The 14,823-nt window shown below is 36.0% G+C and overlaps 1 protein-coding gene across 1 annotated transcript; it reads right to left on the reverse strand.

Moving 5' to 3' along the window:
* Nucleotides 1-2,087: 2,087 nt before the first annotated feature.
* On the reverse strand, nt 2,088-4,540 carry LOC127800054 (purine permease 3-like). Its single transcript, XM_052334455.1, has 2 exons — nt 3,687-4,540; nt 2,088-2,627 (listed from the first exon to the last, which is right to left on the reverse strand). Exons 1-2 carry the CDS (start codon nt 4,398-4,400, stop codon nt 2,271-2,273), a joined length of 1,071 nt encoding a protein of 356 aa, XP_052190415.1. The 5' UTR covers nt 4,401-4,540; the 3' UTR covers nt 2,088-2,270.
* Nucleotides 4,541-14,823: the final 10,283 nt, after the last annotated feature.

A 14,823-nucleotide genomic window follows, 5' to 3' on the forward strand; every position in this document is an offset into this window, starting at 1 on the left:
TTTGTGCATGAATGCAAAATGCAAAATGTCATTTCCATATCATTTCGGTTTGAGTCAACTGCACCCAATTGTTACTCCCCATTTTTATAGCCTCTTTACCAGGCCGAGGTGTATGGGTGCACCCTTGGTAAAGTAGCGGTGCTAGTCCATAATTCCAAACCCTTATGCGATGCATGATCAATAATATTATCGTGAACATATGCACATTTCATCATCAATACATGTAAATGCAATCTACATGTTATATTTATATCAAGGCATGACAACATGATAAAATCATTTACTTAAAATCGAGTTTTGGGTTGAACCACTTATAAGTCATTTTCATAAATTAAATTCAGTTGAATAGTACCACTTACCTAATACGTATCTCATAACATCTTGATTCTTGTGTCAGAATTCAAACGTACTCAATTTGAAACCTCAACATACCCTGACCATCATATTAATATCAATATTTCATCTTTCCTAATTTCCTCATAATTTTCTTCCTATTTTCCTCAATAAATCCATACTAAATATTCTTCAAATATTTTATTAAATATTTCACTATGACAATTTATAAAATAATATTCCTAAATTTCTAAAATTTTCTAGAGAATTTTACTTACCTTAACTTAGCCTCACAGGCTTTCTCGACATGCATGCTATATCCTCGAAACGCGTTCCATATCCTCAAAACGCATGCCCGAATAATTTACTTGACTTGGCATGCTCCTCTAGTCCCAAATAAATTCTTAGAACAATTCAAGATTTTTTCGAGAATTTTTTCCATTTTTCCTATTTTTCTTTTGTTTCTTTTATTTTTTTAATTTTTTTTTCTTCTTTTCTTTCTCCTTCTTCTTCTTCCTCCTCATTCTTCTTCTTCCCGCCTGCACACGAACCAGTTTCATGCCCACCGCCGCCCGCGTTGCAGCCGGCCTTGCCACCACTCTCGTCGGCTGCTGGCACCTCCGTTGGCCACTGCACCAGCCGCTGGTAGCAGCTTGCAGCTGCCTTAAGCAGCAGATGGTTGCTGCTTTGAAGCAACCGCCTGCAACCATGGCTTCTATGGATGAGCTTGCTTCGCCAGCCACCTCTTCCACCGAGCCTTCCGAGCTTATTGCCTCCGCCCAGCTCTCTTTCTCGGCCACTCTCTTCTCTACAACTCTTTGCCTCTCTCTCGGCCATTTTGATTTTCAGAGAGAAACCACTTCTTACTCTCTTCTTCACTTCCATTCTTGCTTCCCTCAATCTCTCCATTCTTCCTTTATTTATAGGCTCACACCACAGCCTCACGCCTGTCTCGGCCATTCTTCCTTGCGTGCAAATCTTTCCAAATGTTGCAAGGCATGGAGATTTGGAGTTGCAGGGCATGAGTAAGTTGCAGAAGAATGGCTGTGAATGGCCTCATCCATGTGCATACATATATATATAATTATATATTACACTAATAATTAAACTAAAAAAAATTACACATAAACCCCAATTTGCTTCTTGATTTCCCTTGAGCAATTTCTTTATTGCAACTATGCCCTTAAACCTCAAATTAATTTGCATTATAATATCGAAAACACAAAATTAATAATCAAAGATTACTCGATAATGACGATTTTGCCCCAGTGTCCTCACCGGGATATTGTTTTATCTCAAAACCACTGAAGGGTTGTTCATTACAAAAAATTGAAGCCCTTTCAGGCTTCTATTGACTTCCCGAAAGTCCCCTATGACAATTTAATTTTGAAGCTAGCAGCTGTATTTTAGCTCTACTGAAAATCATTCCCGACTCGATTTCTTTCGATACTATAAATTCTATCTTGAAATGCTTGTCAATACCACATCATTTTTCTTTGGCATCTTGACTTCAAGGCACTCCCTACAGTCGATTCGGTACTGATAACTGTTATCAAACCAATTTTTCAGTATTCTAAACTTACTTAAATTATGTGACAACCTCATACAAACATGGGATATTATAGCGACGGATGACAAGCGACGAGGCAGAGGCAGTGGCTGAAGGGGAAAGAAAGAGAGAGAAAGATAGATGAGAGGAGAGAAAAGAAGAGAAATCATGAATTTCTTGTGATAAATTTTCAATTTATCACGATAATATGATTCTATAAACTCACTGTAAAACTATTTATGACAACTATTTATGTACAAATAGCATTATCCCATTTGAATTTACAAAGGAGGAACACCCTTCGGATGCACTGAAAAAAGTTGCTTTAAGAACTGAAATGGCTTTGTTCTTATTCGATGACACGACAGGACAGGATCCAACCAATCATTCAAGGGATATTGGCTAGAGTGCTCTGTGGCATCTCAGTCTCCAGCGGTTGAGTTTCAGTATTCTTCTGCTTGTCATGTTTGATCTCGCCAAAGAAGTAGGAAACAAAACCCCACAGAGACAGAACCAGAGAAACGCCTTTCTCCGCCTGAAACTTCTCTTTGTAGAATATGACGGCCAAGACTTCTGTCACCGGGAGAAGAACGGCGATGACGATTGCAGAGAGTAGAGACGAGCAGGAGAAGATGACTCCTAGTGTGCCTAGGAAGAAGCACTGAAAGATTATGCCACTGAAAAACAACACCACGTAATACTTGGTCTCTCCCAGCTCAAACCCTCTTCCTTCTCTCGCAATGGCCTGCATTGGATGGGAGATCGAGGCTAACTTGTCAAGACAATTCAAAACTCTTATGTATTCTTATTAATGAAAAGGAAAACTTTGTGTTAGCTAAAACTTCACCTCTCGTAAGTATGAGCAAAGGTTACTCAAGTGATAAAGGAATTATAATGACTTCTTCTAGATAATTTTACTTAAATATGTGCAAAGGCAAGTGAAGCAAATTAACAAGTTCTGATAATCTAGATTAAAATGCACGGGCAAGCTTCGCCATTGGGCTTGCTTAAAGAGACCCAGTGCCACTTCCACTAGTGCTCTTAACTTGTAATTGTTTTATTTCAAGGTGCCATCTCTTCTGGCACTACCACTGCAATTAGTGATTTGTTATCATTTTTTCCCTCATTAAAATTGAAAAATTAAAGAAATAAAAATGTTGCAATCTGTAAACATAAAAAAGAACATATAACTACAAAAATGTAATAAAAATGAAATGTAAAAGTATCCGTAAACAAAAATTAACCTAAAATGTTACAAAAATGTTGCAATCCGTAAACAAAATTTGTAAAAAGTATCCCCATTTTCAGCATTTCCCATTTTAAAAGATTTCAATCAGAACTCATATTTTAGAATTTATCTTTAATTAATCTGTTTTGTTTTAACATTATGTCACTCAAGATATAATGGTAAACATTAAAAACAAGTAAAATTCACTAAGATTCTAATTTAACATATTGGGATTATGTTCCTTTGCGACGTCCCACACCACCGAATTCCAATAGATAGTGCAGGAGATGAATTAAAGAATTTGATAGCTTTCGATTTCTATCCCGAGTGCAACATGCAAACGTGACGACGCAGGCATGCACGAGAGCCACCAAAACCACAAGACTATACCCATAAAACGATTCCAATTTAACATCTTGAGATCACTAACACTACTAACCAACTAGTAACCTAGGTTGCACTTAAAATTAACCTTATCTTCTACTACTAAGAATTTTGGTGCGTATTGATAAATAATATGCCAAGCCAGCTAGAGAGAGAGAGAGAGAGAGAGAGAGAGAGAGAGAGAGAGAGTACCCTGAAGTCATTGTTAATGGCCATGCCGACGGTACAAACAACAGTGGCAAAGAAACACATGACCACCTGAATTTCCAACACCAGCGTGTAGGTCACGGCCTGCTTCGCCTTCTTGTACGTCAGCTCCACCATCGGCAGAATCAGCCCGTACAACGCCGACGCGGCCAACGTCATCGTGAATCCCATGGAGTAGTCCTTGTTCGACTCGCCCTTCGGCCTATCGCCGCTCGTGTGCAGAGCCAAAACTCCGGCGCCGATGGTCAGCAACACGATGGCGTTCACGGTGTACGACGTGAACTTCTGCTTCACCAGGAGGAAGGCGAAGAGCGCCGTGAAGCCCAGCTGGGAGGCGATGATCAGCGACGAAGTGGACACCGGGAGCTTCGCCAGACCGTAGGCGTAGAGGTAGTCGTCGAAGCCGGTGAGGACGCCGATGACGGCGGCCGCCCAGAAGATGGGGGGCTTGATGAGGACGGTGGTGGCGGCCAAGCCTTGCATGCGGCGGCGTTGGAGGTAGGCGGCAAGAAGGGGGATGAAATTGATGGGCCAGCCGCCGGTTTGAAGCCAGCTGGAGAGCCAGATTCGAGCGCCGCCGTGGAGGAAGTAGAGGCGCAAGATGAGAGGGCCGCCGCAGGTTCCTATGGCGAGGAGGATGACGTTGAGTACGAGGAAAACTCTTCTCATCTTCCTGCTGAGGCCTTGATCCATCCCCATAATTTGTGTATAATTAGTTAACAAGAAGAACAATAAAGAGGCAAAGGTAAACCTGGCAGAATGCAAGAAGAAGAAGAAGAAGAAGAAGAAGAAGAAGAAGAGGGGCTTAATTTAATTTCTCTATCCCCCTGGCTCTGGTTATGGAACTTCTCAGCGGCTTCAAGTTAAAAAGGATTACGCTACAAGAACTAACGACTAGACAAACAGGGGACAACTCTAAATTATCGTGATATTTTGAAGTTAAATTATCACGATAATTTGAAAGTAAAATAATTTGAATCCGCGGCCACTTATTCCCCCCCCCCTCTCTTCTCGAATGACCCAGTTTGTTCCTCTCACTCTCTCTATCAGAAATCTCTTTCTCTATATCTCCACCACTTGAAAACCTCTGGCGTGATGTTGCGGTGCTGCCACTGTCAGTCCTCACCAGCAAGATGGTCCCATTCACCCGCCCTTGTACCTACTCTTATCTCTCTCACTCTATTTCTCCACCGCGTGTCCACCTCTGGCGTGACATCGTGGTGTTGTCGCCGTCAATCCCCATTTATCTCTCTTTTTTCCTCCTTTCTCTCTCTCTTCTCGTTTTCGCTGGCGTTTGCTACGCCCCTTCTGACAGAAACGCCCCAAAATTTGGAGAAGTCGAAGGTTCAGAAACGATTTCGACTTCTAACGTCTCTTGCGTTCAAACGCTTCTTGGTAAATTTTCTAGGAAAATTTTCAAGTCCAGAGGAGAAAAAGCAAGGGATGAGGAAGATTTACTCATGATTAACTTGAAAAATGTTGTTCCTAGAGTCGAACAACCTCGAAATTCCACCGAGGAACCTAGTTTTGCAATACCAAAATTCAAAATCGACGTTAGAACAGAAGCCGGAGTTGTTTGCAGACGGATCTAATCTTGCTTGTTCTGACATCTTTGTCTCAGAAAATTTATCAGATTACTCTACATTTTTTTATCTCTAGTTGGAGATATTTTAGGGAAGCTCAGAATCGATATTGTCCGAATTGATAATGTCTGATTCTGGAAGTGAGTTTTCAGAATGATTAACAGTATACAAAAATGCTATACGAAATATTTCAATGGATGCCATGAATTGAATATTTCAATGGGTTGATTTGGGTTGTTCTTGTGCTGCTGCTGTTGATGATCATGGATGATGCCTTTTAATCTTTGTTTTTACTTTTTTTAATGAGGAGTTTTTTATATAAGTTGTATATAAAATCTCTATGAAAGTTAAAAATATTAAGTTTTATCAAGATATATTCATACTAAGTTGTATATAAAATCGATGTAACGACGACAGTAGGAAACAATGAACAGGGATAGGAGAAGAGAAGCTATAGGCGAGAGAGAGAGAGAGAGAGAAGGAGATGGAGATGTCGTGTAATACCCCATGTTCGTATGAGGTTGCCACATAATTTCGATAAGTTTAAAATAGCGAAAAATGAGTTTGATAGTAATTATAAGTACTGAATCGACAGCAGGGAATGCCTCGAAGTGAAATTGTCTAAAGAAAATAATATGGTTTCGATGAGTGTTCCGAGATAGGATTTATGGTATCGAAAGAAATTGGATCGGGAACAGTTTTCGGTACAGCTAAAATGCAGCTGCTATTTAAGCTGCAAAACTGAATCGTTGTAGGAGACTCTCGAAAAATCAACAGAACCTTAGGGGGGCTCCAGTTTTGCTTAATGAGCAACCCTTCAATAGTTTCGGGATGAAACAATAGCCTGGTGAGGACACTGAGGCGAAATCGTCATTATCGAGTAACCTTAAAGTAATTAATTTTGGTTTTTCAGTATTAAAATGCAAATTAATTTGAGGTTTGAGGGCATGGTTGCAATAAAAAAATTGCCAAGTGATATTAAGATGAATTATGGGGATTAAAAGTGTAATTTCCCTTTTGTTGGTGTATTGTATAATAGCTATATAGATATGTATACCTATGTGTGTGCGCGTGAGTGGCCAACGGTTAGCTTATGTGAAGCTTTAATGGTCGAGATTTTGGCCACAAAATGGGGAGATTGTGGCAGCATGAATTGAGGAAAGAAATCTGTAAGAGGTAGCGTCTGAAGATTTGAAAGATTTAGCAATTAATGTGATGTAATATATATATATATATACACGTCCGTGAGCAATGACCGCCTATAAATTGGCAACAATCTTGGCCGATTGAGAAGCAGCAAGAGAGATCAGAATGAGAGTTACAGCCGAGAGCATCAAAGCAAGGGAGAGAGAGAGAGCTAGAAGGGAGGTGGGCCGCGGCCATGGCAGCCGCAACAGCGAGCTGGGCAACGAGAGCTCCAACTACTGGTCAGCAAGGGGGCGGTCGACAGCAGCCAAGGCGACATCCAACGAGGTCGGTAGGGTCGTGGAAGGCCCGGGAGGCGATCGAGGAAAGCAGGTGTGGCCATGGCAACCATGGCCGCAACCAGCAAGGAGCAACCAACTGCGACCAACAGCTCGCGGGGTGTCGGCGTGCGTGGTGGTGAGGCCGGTGGTGGCCGGAGAAGGCGACGGCGAGGCCGGGATTGCGGTGGCGCAGCGGTTGGGCGAAGCTGGTTCGCGCGCACAGAGGTTGTGCGAAGAAGAAGAAGAAGAACAGAGGAGGGAGGAAGAAAAAGGGGAGAAAGAAAAGAAAGAAAAAAAATAGAAAACAAAAAAGGAGAAATTTTTTTAAAAATCTTGAAAAATAGGATTTGGTGATTTATTATTATTCCAAAGATTTTGGCAAAGAAAAATTGTCTAGGCACGCGTTTCGAGATCAGGGCACGCATACTGAGGAAGCCGGAGATACTAATTGAGGTGAGTAAAATTTCCTAAAAAATTTTAAAAATTCAAGAATATTATTTTATGAATTTTCATAGCAAAATATTTGAGAAAATATTTTAGAAATATTTAGTTTGGATTTATTGAGGAAAAATTAAGAAGAAATTATGAAAAACAGATTTTAATGCTTATTTAATCAAATACGGTGATTATGATGCTTTAAGGCTTAAAGTTGAAGTGACTTGTGCAAATTTTGAAGGTTGGCACACAAATTAAGGTGGTGCACGAATTTCGAGACAGACACGAATTTCGAGGTAGCCCAATAAGCTTGAGAAGGTAAGTGGTACTTCCTAACTGGATTTAGTTTTATGAAAAATAATTGGTTATAGGTGATTTATGTTTCAAACTCCGACCTTTGTGGATGCTTTCATCATATTGACATGCTCTGATATATATCCATCACGTAGACTACATACATGACATGACTATGAAATGCATAAATACATGTTGATATCAGTGATCACGCGCATTGTGGCTGTAGGGAGTACGAACTGACACCGCTGCTTTACCAAGGGTGCACCCATATACCTCGGCTTCGAAAGAGGTGGCCACAAAAATGGTGAGTAGCATGAAGGGTGCAGTTGACACCTACGATAAGTAAGACATTGCATACATGAACAAAATATATTTTCTGTACCCTTATTTAAATGATTCATCATCTAACTTGGGCTTTGACCTTGAAATATTCAAACGTTCCAGATGGAGATTGTAGTAGATACGACGATAAATGAGGCATGAAATGACACTTAGCAGAGTGCATGAAGAATGAAATGTATGTTATGTAGCCCATGTATTTAAGTTCTGCTGCTATGAATTCTGAACGTTTTTAGGAATGATAATATATAATCTTATTTAGGGTTAATGTTAGTTGAGGACTTATGTTTTGTATTAAGTTATGTTGAGGAACGATGATGTAAGATCTGAATTTCGATTAATGTTAAGATATCAGGTTCGATCCTTGCTTCCGCATTTGATATGTATAATGATTCTCTTTTGAGATTAATAATTAGAAGTTCTGGGACAGATTCAAGGTATGATGTGATTTAGGATTAGTTTGAGGGAAAAAAAATTATTATCCTAGAATTGTCCAAAGTTATAACGCTCATGAGAAAGCAGGGCGTTACACGTCGGTGGTGGCTGGAATGGCGGAGGCGGACGGTGATGGAGGCAGCAACAGAGGCGAATAACGATAAGAACCGTTGATGGTAGAGGCTTCAACGGTGGCAAATGTGATGGAGGCAACGACGAATATGACTGTGTCGAAGGCGAATAGTGACCATAAGAAGCATAGCAGACGAGCGTGAAGGGGGGAAGGAAAAATAGAGAGAGAGAGAAGAAGAAGAAGAAGAAGAAGAAGAAACTGGGCGACCAAAGATGGATGACAGAACACGGTGGAGAAGAGAAAGAGAGAGAGAGAGAGAGAGAGAGAGAGAGAGAGAAAGAGAAAGTAGTTGAGGAAGAAGAACCTGGGTATTCAATTTGAGCTGAAAAGTTAAGGGAATATTTGTAATTTAAATTGAAGATACATCTGTAATTTTGTTGCAGTTGTCCACCCGTTTGTCTAGCCGTTAGTTCGTGTAGCATAATCCAATTAAAAATTGTTAAGACATGAAGGATCTAATGTTTAGGGGGCGTTTGCCTTACCCTTTTTTTTAGAGGGCATTTAAGTCTTTCTGCTTGATAGTTTTGTAGAGTTTTAAAATTGACTTTAAATTGATAATATATTTGAATAAATTTGTTTTAAATTATGTATTTAATTTAAAAAATCTAATAAAATTATTAGAACTTAACAAAAAGACTAAAAATGATATATTACTGAATAATATAAATAAAATTTATAAAAATATTAATTTTTAATAAAAATAAATTATAAATTAATGTTCAATTAATAAATTTTTTTACCTTAGATGTTAATAAATTATATATAATTATTAAAAATATATTAATATAATACTTTATGTTTAAATTAAGATTTATTTTATAAAAATATTAAATATACATGTTGATATATTAAAATATATATATATATAAACACATAGAGAAGGGTAGGGGATGGAGGAGGCGACAATGAAGGCAATGACTGTGATGGAGGTGATGATCGCGATGGAGATGGGGTCAATGGCGATGGTGATGAGGTGGCAATGACGATGGAAGAAGATAGATGCGACGATGATGGGGATGGGGTTGGAGATGGCGGCGGTGGCGGCCATGAAGGAGATGGAAATGGTGATGAGAGGGAGATGAGGGAAGGGTAGAGAGAGTTTTGAGAAATATGGAGAGAGAAGAGATGGAAGGAGAAGGAAGATATGCATAGGGTAGGAAATAGGATAATTGTTAGAGGGCAAAATCATAAAATATTTGGTTAACTAAATAAACTATGCACCGTGTTTTGAGAAAAGTTGGGGAGGGGGGGCAGTTTTTCTAAAACGTTGTCAAATAATATTTAAGCTCTTTAAGAGGGTGTTTGGTTTAGCATTTTTTAAGATGACTTATAAGTTTTTCTACTTAAAATCTAGGTAAAGTTTTTAAGTTAGCTAATATTTAAGTTGATAATGTGTTTGAATAAATGTATTTTAACCTGACATTTATATACTTATGTGTTTAATTTAAAAAATCTAATAACTTATTAGAACTTAATAAAAAAAACTAAAATGGATATATTACTTAATAATACAAATAAAATTCATAAAAATACTAATTTTTAATAAAAATAAATTATAAATTTATGTCCAACTAATAAAAATTTTACTATTAAATGTTGATAAATTATATATAATTATTAAAAAAATATATTAATATAATATTTTATGTTTAAATTTAGGTTTAATTCATAAAAATGTTAAATATATTAATACAATATATATTAATATATATACAGAGAAAAGGGCGACAATGGAGGCGATGATGCTGCGATGGAAGCTGGAGACAGCAATAGAGGTGACAAAGGAGGAGATAGAGGCGACGACGATGGGTTGAAGGTGGCAATGCTACGATGGAAGTCAGAGGCGACAATGGGTTAGAAAATGTTTAAGGGTAAAAAGAGTTAGAAATATTAGAGTTCTTGTAGGGTAAAATCGTTGAGTAAGAGGAAAACTCTTCTCATCTTCTTGTTGAGGCCTTGATCCATCCCCATAATTAGTTGCATAATTAATTAAGAAGAAGAACAATGAAGAGGCAAACGTAAAGCTAGCAGAAAGGATGAAGAAGAAGAAGAAGGAGGAGGAGCTTAATTTAATTTCTCTATCCTTTTGACTCTAGAACTGCTCTACCGCTTTAAGTTAAAAATTGTTAAGACATGTGAGATCGAAGATTTAGTTGTAGATGCTAGTCGTCGTCCCCACTCTCCCTACGTACCCTTAGGGTGCGTTTGATTGCAAGGGTGGAATTTGAGTGGAAAGAAAATGAATTCCAGGAAATTGAATTCTAAGGAAAATAAATTCTTGGAAATTAAAAATTTAAGCTGTTTGATTGGTATAATTTTCTACCTAGAAGATGATGTTATTTTCCATCTTTTGGTGTTTGATTGGTAATATTTTCCATAGAATTGGATAATTTTCCTAACATTTCCTGTTTGATAGGCATTATTTTTCATGGAAAATGACACATTTTCCATGGAATTCAATGGTGAAAATGTATTAAAAAATATTAAATCTTGTTCAGAAAAATTAAAATAATAACGTATTTTAAATTAATTAAATTATTTTCTCAAAAAATGAAACTACAAAATTAATTTTTTTTTCTAAAGAAATAATTTATATATAATTTTTGACATATTCACTTTTTATATATTTATATTTATTAATTCTTAATTTTTTTACATATTTACTTTTTATACATATATTTATATATTTATATTTATTAAATAACCCCCCCCCCCCCCAAACAAAGCCCCCCAGCCTGCCCTCTCGTCCCAGCGGCCGCCACCTCCATTTTTCAATTGCCAGGAAAATTTCATCTCCTTCCTCCCAAGAAATTTGATTTCCTTGATTTGAAGGAAAATGGCCTCACATGACCATTAGTAGGAAAATGAGTTTCTTGAAAAAAAAAAATGCTATCAAATAATGTAAAAGTTGAAAAATAGGTGAAAAAATTATCTTTTCCTTAAAAATTTTAGGTTATCAAACACGCACTTAGTTATGCATACTAGTTGGAATCAAGGAAGGACTCCATGGCCATGATCATGGAACCATAACACTCCAACTCACTAGTAGTAGACGGGACGGGACAGGATAGGATAGGATAGGATAGGATGGGATCGGATCGAGATGGGGCACAATTATTTAATCATCGTTTGTTCAAATCTGCCACTGCCTCCATCATTGGATGCCGTTGCCTTTGTCGCTCTCTATGATTAATAATATGTCACATTTCAATGCTAACTTGAAGAACTTAACAACACCACCACCACCACCACCACCACTACTACTACTCACGTTAAGGTGCTTTGAATATGTTATTTTGGGTTCATACGTTTGTCATTCGTGTTTGCGGACGGCATCCTTGAACTTCAAACGTCCAACGCCAATCCTCACAGAGAGTGAGAGACTCTCCCACTTACTAATTTTGACAAGAAGAAGAGTATAATAATAATATATATTTGAAGATTTGTTAATCATGAAATTATATTCATTTAAAGTTTTAAAACTTATTTTATATCAATCATTATTGATTTGTCTGTATTTGGGCCGCCAATTCAGACTTCCATCTTTACAGAATCATGAAGGAATCAAAAATTTTGGATACCCCTATAAATTAAATAAGATTTTTTTCACAATGATTGAATTAGTAGTAGTGCATCAGCAGAAACGTATGGAAAGACTAGAGAGTCCATTGCTTCGTCACACAAAATAACAAGATGGTGCAAGTAGTGTTGAAATGGGGCCAACAGATATTTGAGGCGGCTGATCTGAAGTTGTGATAAGGAGAAACGAGTGGCATGAAATGAAAGAATATACTTATTAGGGCTCCCCAAGCACCAAAAAGCTGTAAGTGCTTTTTAAGATCCCATTCCCTAAATCAACAGATCCTGGACCCCCCATATTCTGACTTGTCAAAACTTCATATTCATAAATCTGTTTTCTCAAAAAAAAAAACTAAGGTTTTATCCCAACCGACCATAGTATTAGTGTCGAGTGTCAAAGGTACGATTAAGTTTTTTTTTTCCCAAGCCAATGACACCCAAAACCAAAATTTATTGTCCTTTAACCATTTTTAATAAGGCAATGATTAGTATTATTCTTATTTATATAGGATTTTATTAATTATAAAGTATTTGTTAAAATACTTTAAGGCTTGTGATTGCTGTATTTTGCATTAATTTAGTTGTGGCTGGAATTGGTTTTTTACAATTTGGATCATGCTATTTGTACATAAGCTTATTTACAGGTGGGTTTATAAGTAAGCTAAAAAGATTATTTTGTCCTTATCTCTCTTATCTCAATGACTATTTTATTCCTTTTTATCCTCTGTCCCCTTCCTCCTCTCATCTCTTTCTTTTCTCCTCCCCCTTCAGCACCGCCCACTGCAGCCTACCTCACCCTTGCCACTCGCTGCTCGCCACCCACCGACACCCACCGCTGCTTCGCCTAGCCAATTGCAGCCTCGAGAGACGAGGCGGCCAGGCGAGGATGCAGCAGGCGGCGATCGGTTAGGCGAGGCAGCAACTGTAACACCCTATTTTCTCAAGCATGTTATAGCTCAAGACAATTCCGAGATAACAAATTTTTTTTCTTTCAAACTTAAAGATAAATCATATCATTCCTCAAAACTATTTCAAAACTTTCATACATTTTCTCAAAAGAGAATCATTCACTACAAAAAAATCAGCATTTAGCGGCGGTTTTTTAGCGGCGATTTTGAAAACCGCCGCTAAGTCAGCCGTCGCGGAGTGTTTAGTGGCAATTTTTTGCAACCGCTGGAATAACCGTCGCTAATTTTAAATTTTGCGGCGATTTTAAAAACTGCCACTAAATAAGTGATTTAGCGGCGGTTTCTATAATATTTAGCCGCTAAAATTAAAATTTAGTTTTTTTAATTTTTTTAAAATTTTATTTTTAAAAATTAAAAAAAATATTTAATTTTAGCGGCGGTTTCAAAATCGTCGTGAAAATTAATAAAAAAATTTAATTTTTTTAATTTTAGCAGCGGTTTTGAGACCGTTGCTAAAATTAATAAAAAAATTAATTTTTTAATTTTAGCGGCGGTTTCTAAATCATAGCGAAAATTAATAAAAAAAAATTAATTTTTTAATTTTAGCGACGGTTTTGAAACCGCCGCTAAAATAAAAAATTTAATTTTTTAAAAACCTGCGCGGGCCAGCCCAGCTCGCGCCTGACCGCTCGACCCACGCCCGCTGCCCTCGCCCAACCCTTGCACGCCACGTGGCCATCTATGCGCGCGCCACGTGGCGAAGCTAGAAATTAAATCCAGCACCTTCCCCCCTCCCAAGTTTCGAACCCAGAACCTTTACTGTGCATGTGCGCGCGCGAACCATTTGATATGCGAAACACCCCTTGTCATATGTGGACATATATATATTATATACATTAGCAAAATTATATATTATATATTTTAAAAACAAATATATAAAAGAATAATAGAATAAATTAAAATTAGATTTTTAATTTATTAAAAATCTATATTAAAATTTCATAATTCTGAAATAAGTTTATTTAAATTTGAGAATTATATTTATAAATAGATTTTTAACATTTAATAAGTTTATTTATAAATAAATTTCAGAATTATATTTATTAAAATTTTAGAATTATATTTTATATTTTTTAATATATATTAAAAACATTTATTAATTGATTATTTTTTAAAAGAATAATAGAATAAATTAAAAATAAATTAATTGATTTAAATTAAATAAATTATCAAAAAAATATTAAATTATATTTTTTTAAATTAGATTTTTAATGAATTTTGCTATTAATTTAAATGCAATTTTAAATTTATTTTTAAGATTTTATATTTAATTTTATTAATTTAATTTTTAATTATTTTCTTAAGCTAAATTTAATTTTTTAATGAAAATAATGAATTTTAATATTTAAGATTTTTATTTAATTTTAATTATATGATAATTATAAATATAAATTAAAACTCTTAAATATGAGTAAGAATAAGTTTTTCAATAATAACAAAATTTTAAAAAAAATAATTTTGATTTCTTCCATAGTCTTAAAAATGTGATACCTTAAATATTAATTAGTATTGAAAAACCGTAGCATTTGACAACCTTAAATAATTTTTTATGAATTTGTTAAGACATCACATTTTCAAAACTATGATATAATTATTAAAGTAATTAATAATTAATTAATCACTATCTTTGATTTAATGTAAGTTTTTTAGGGAAAAAATTCACCATTGATTGACACTTGGCAAAATACTTTATTTGACTATCATATTTTAATATTATATAAATATACATAGAATAAAGATATAAAAATAATATTTTAAATAAATGAATAATTTTCTATGACTTAATTAATAGTTTAAGTTGTTTATTAATATTTCTCATAAAACTCATGCAAATTTAATACAAAACAATTAGCATTGAAAAACTCGTATATTTAAAATTTATTATTA

Source organism: Diospyros lotus, chromosome 4 (genome assembly GCF_014633365.1).
Source record: "Diospyros lotus cultivar Yz01 chromosome 4, ASM1463336v1, whole genome shotgun sequence".
NCBI classification, from domain to species: domain Eukaryota; kingdom Viridiplantae; phylum Streptophyta; class Magnoliopsida; order Ericales; family Ebenaceae; genus Diospyros; species Diospyros lotus.